Below are 1541 nucleotides of genomic sequence, written 5' to 3'. Positions count from 1 at the left end.
GAAATTGAGGCCGTTTGGGGTCAAATTTTCGGGGAAATTTAGGGGTAAATTTTGGGCACATTTGGGTTGGTTTTGGGGTAAATTTGGGGTCAAATTTCGAGAAACTTGGGAGAAATTTTGGAGGGATTTGGGGCTGTTTTTGAGTCAATTTTGGGTAAATTTAGGGGGAAATTGAGGCCGTTTGGGGTCAAATTTTCGGGGAAATTTAGGGGTAAATTTTGGGGCAGATTTGGGGGTGAATTTGGGGTGAATTTTGGGGGTAAATGTCCGTAAATGGCAGGTGGATTACGGGGCGACGGCGGAGGAGCTGGAGGCTCATTTCCACGGCTGCGGCTCCGTCAACCGCGTCACCATCCTGTGCGACAAGTACAGCGGCCACCCCAAGGGGTAAGGAGGGGGACACGCCCACTTTTGAGAGGCCCCTCCCATTTTTCCTGGAAGCCACGCCCACTTTGACCCGAATTTGGCACAAAATTCCCCAAATTCTGCTCGTTTTCCGCCCAATTTTCGCCCATTTTTTTCTTAAATTTCACCCAATTATATCCCAAATTCTACCCCGTTTTTCCCTGAATTTTGTCTGATTTTTTATCCCAGATCTTTCCCCAAATTTTGCCCGGTTTTATCCCTAAATTTTATCCCAGATTTTACTGGATATCCCCCAAATTTTCCCCAATTCGCCCCCAAGATTCCACCTCATTTTTCTCTCAACTTTCCCCAAAATTCTGCTCCTTTTCCACCCAATTTTTGCTTTTTTTTCTCTTAAATTTTACCTATTTTTATGCCAAATTTTATCTGTTTTTATCCCAAATTTTGCCCCGTTTTTCCTCCAATTTTGTCCAATTTTACCCCAAATTTTACTCCCTTTATCCCAAATTTAACCCCATTTTATCCCAAATTTTACCCCATTTTATCCCAAATTTTAACCCATTTTATCCCAAATTCTAACCCGTTTTTCCTTAAATTTTGCCCAATTTTATCTCAAATTTTACCCCTTTTATCCTAAATTTTATCACATTTTTCCTCAAATTTTGCCCAACTTTATCTCAAATTTTACCCCCTTTATCCTAAATTTCACCACATTTTCCCTCAAATTTTGCCCAATTTTATCCCAAATTTTACCCCATTTTCCCCCCAATTCTGCGCAGTTTTAACCCAAATTTTACTCCTTTTTTCCCAAATTTTACCCCATTTTACCACAAATTTTACAGAATTTTTCCCAAAATTTTCCCCCCAAATCCCACCTCGTTTTCCTCTCAAATTTCCCCGATTTTTGCTCCGTTTTCCCCCCAAATTTTCCTCAAATCCCACCTCGTTTTCCTCTCAAATTTCCCCAAATTTTGTTCATTTTCCCCGAAATTTCATCAAACCACGCCCCCTTTCCCCAAGCCACGCCCCCTTTACCAAAGCCACGCCCATTTTTGCCCCTTTGAACCCCATTTTTTGCCCTCAAAATCCCATTTTTTCACCTCAAAATCCCATTATTTCACCTCAAAATCCCATTTTTCCGCCTCCCAATCCAATTTTTGAGGCGTTCAGACCCC

The 1541-nt window shown here is 41.5% G+C and overlaps 1 protein-coding gene across 1 annotated transcript in view; it reads left to right on the top strand.

The window, feature by feature from the left end:
• The first annotated feature begins 273 nt into the window (after positions 1–273).
• Positions 274–1541, top strand: part of LOC114072858 (polyadenylate-binding protein 2-like) — a 7976-nt gene continuing 6708 nt past the window's right edge. The window contains exon 1 of the mRNA XM_027910685.1: positions 274–387. Within this exon, the coding sequence (XP_027766486.1) occupies positions 274–387 (114 nt within the window). The remainder of the gene's footprint in view (positions 388–1541) is intronic.

This window comes from Empidonax traillii, unplaced genomic scaffold (genome assembly GCF_003031625.1).
Source record: "Empidonax traillii isolate 1590-97213 ecotype Southwest subspecies unplaced genomic scaffold, ASM303162v1 scaffold4170:size9989, whole genome shotgun sequence".
Taxonomy (NCBI): Eukaryota; Metazoa; Chordata; class Aves; order Passeriformes; family Tyrannidae; genus Empidonax; species Empidonax traillii.
Note: the sequence above shows the minus strand (reverse complement) of the source record. Positions and strands in the feature narration are given on the sequence as shown.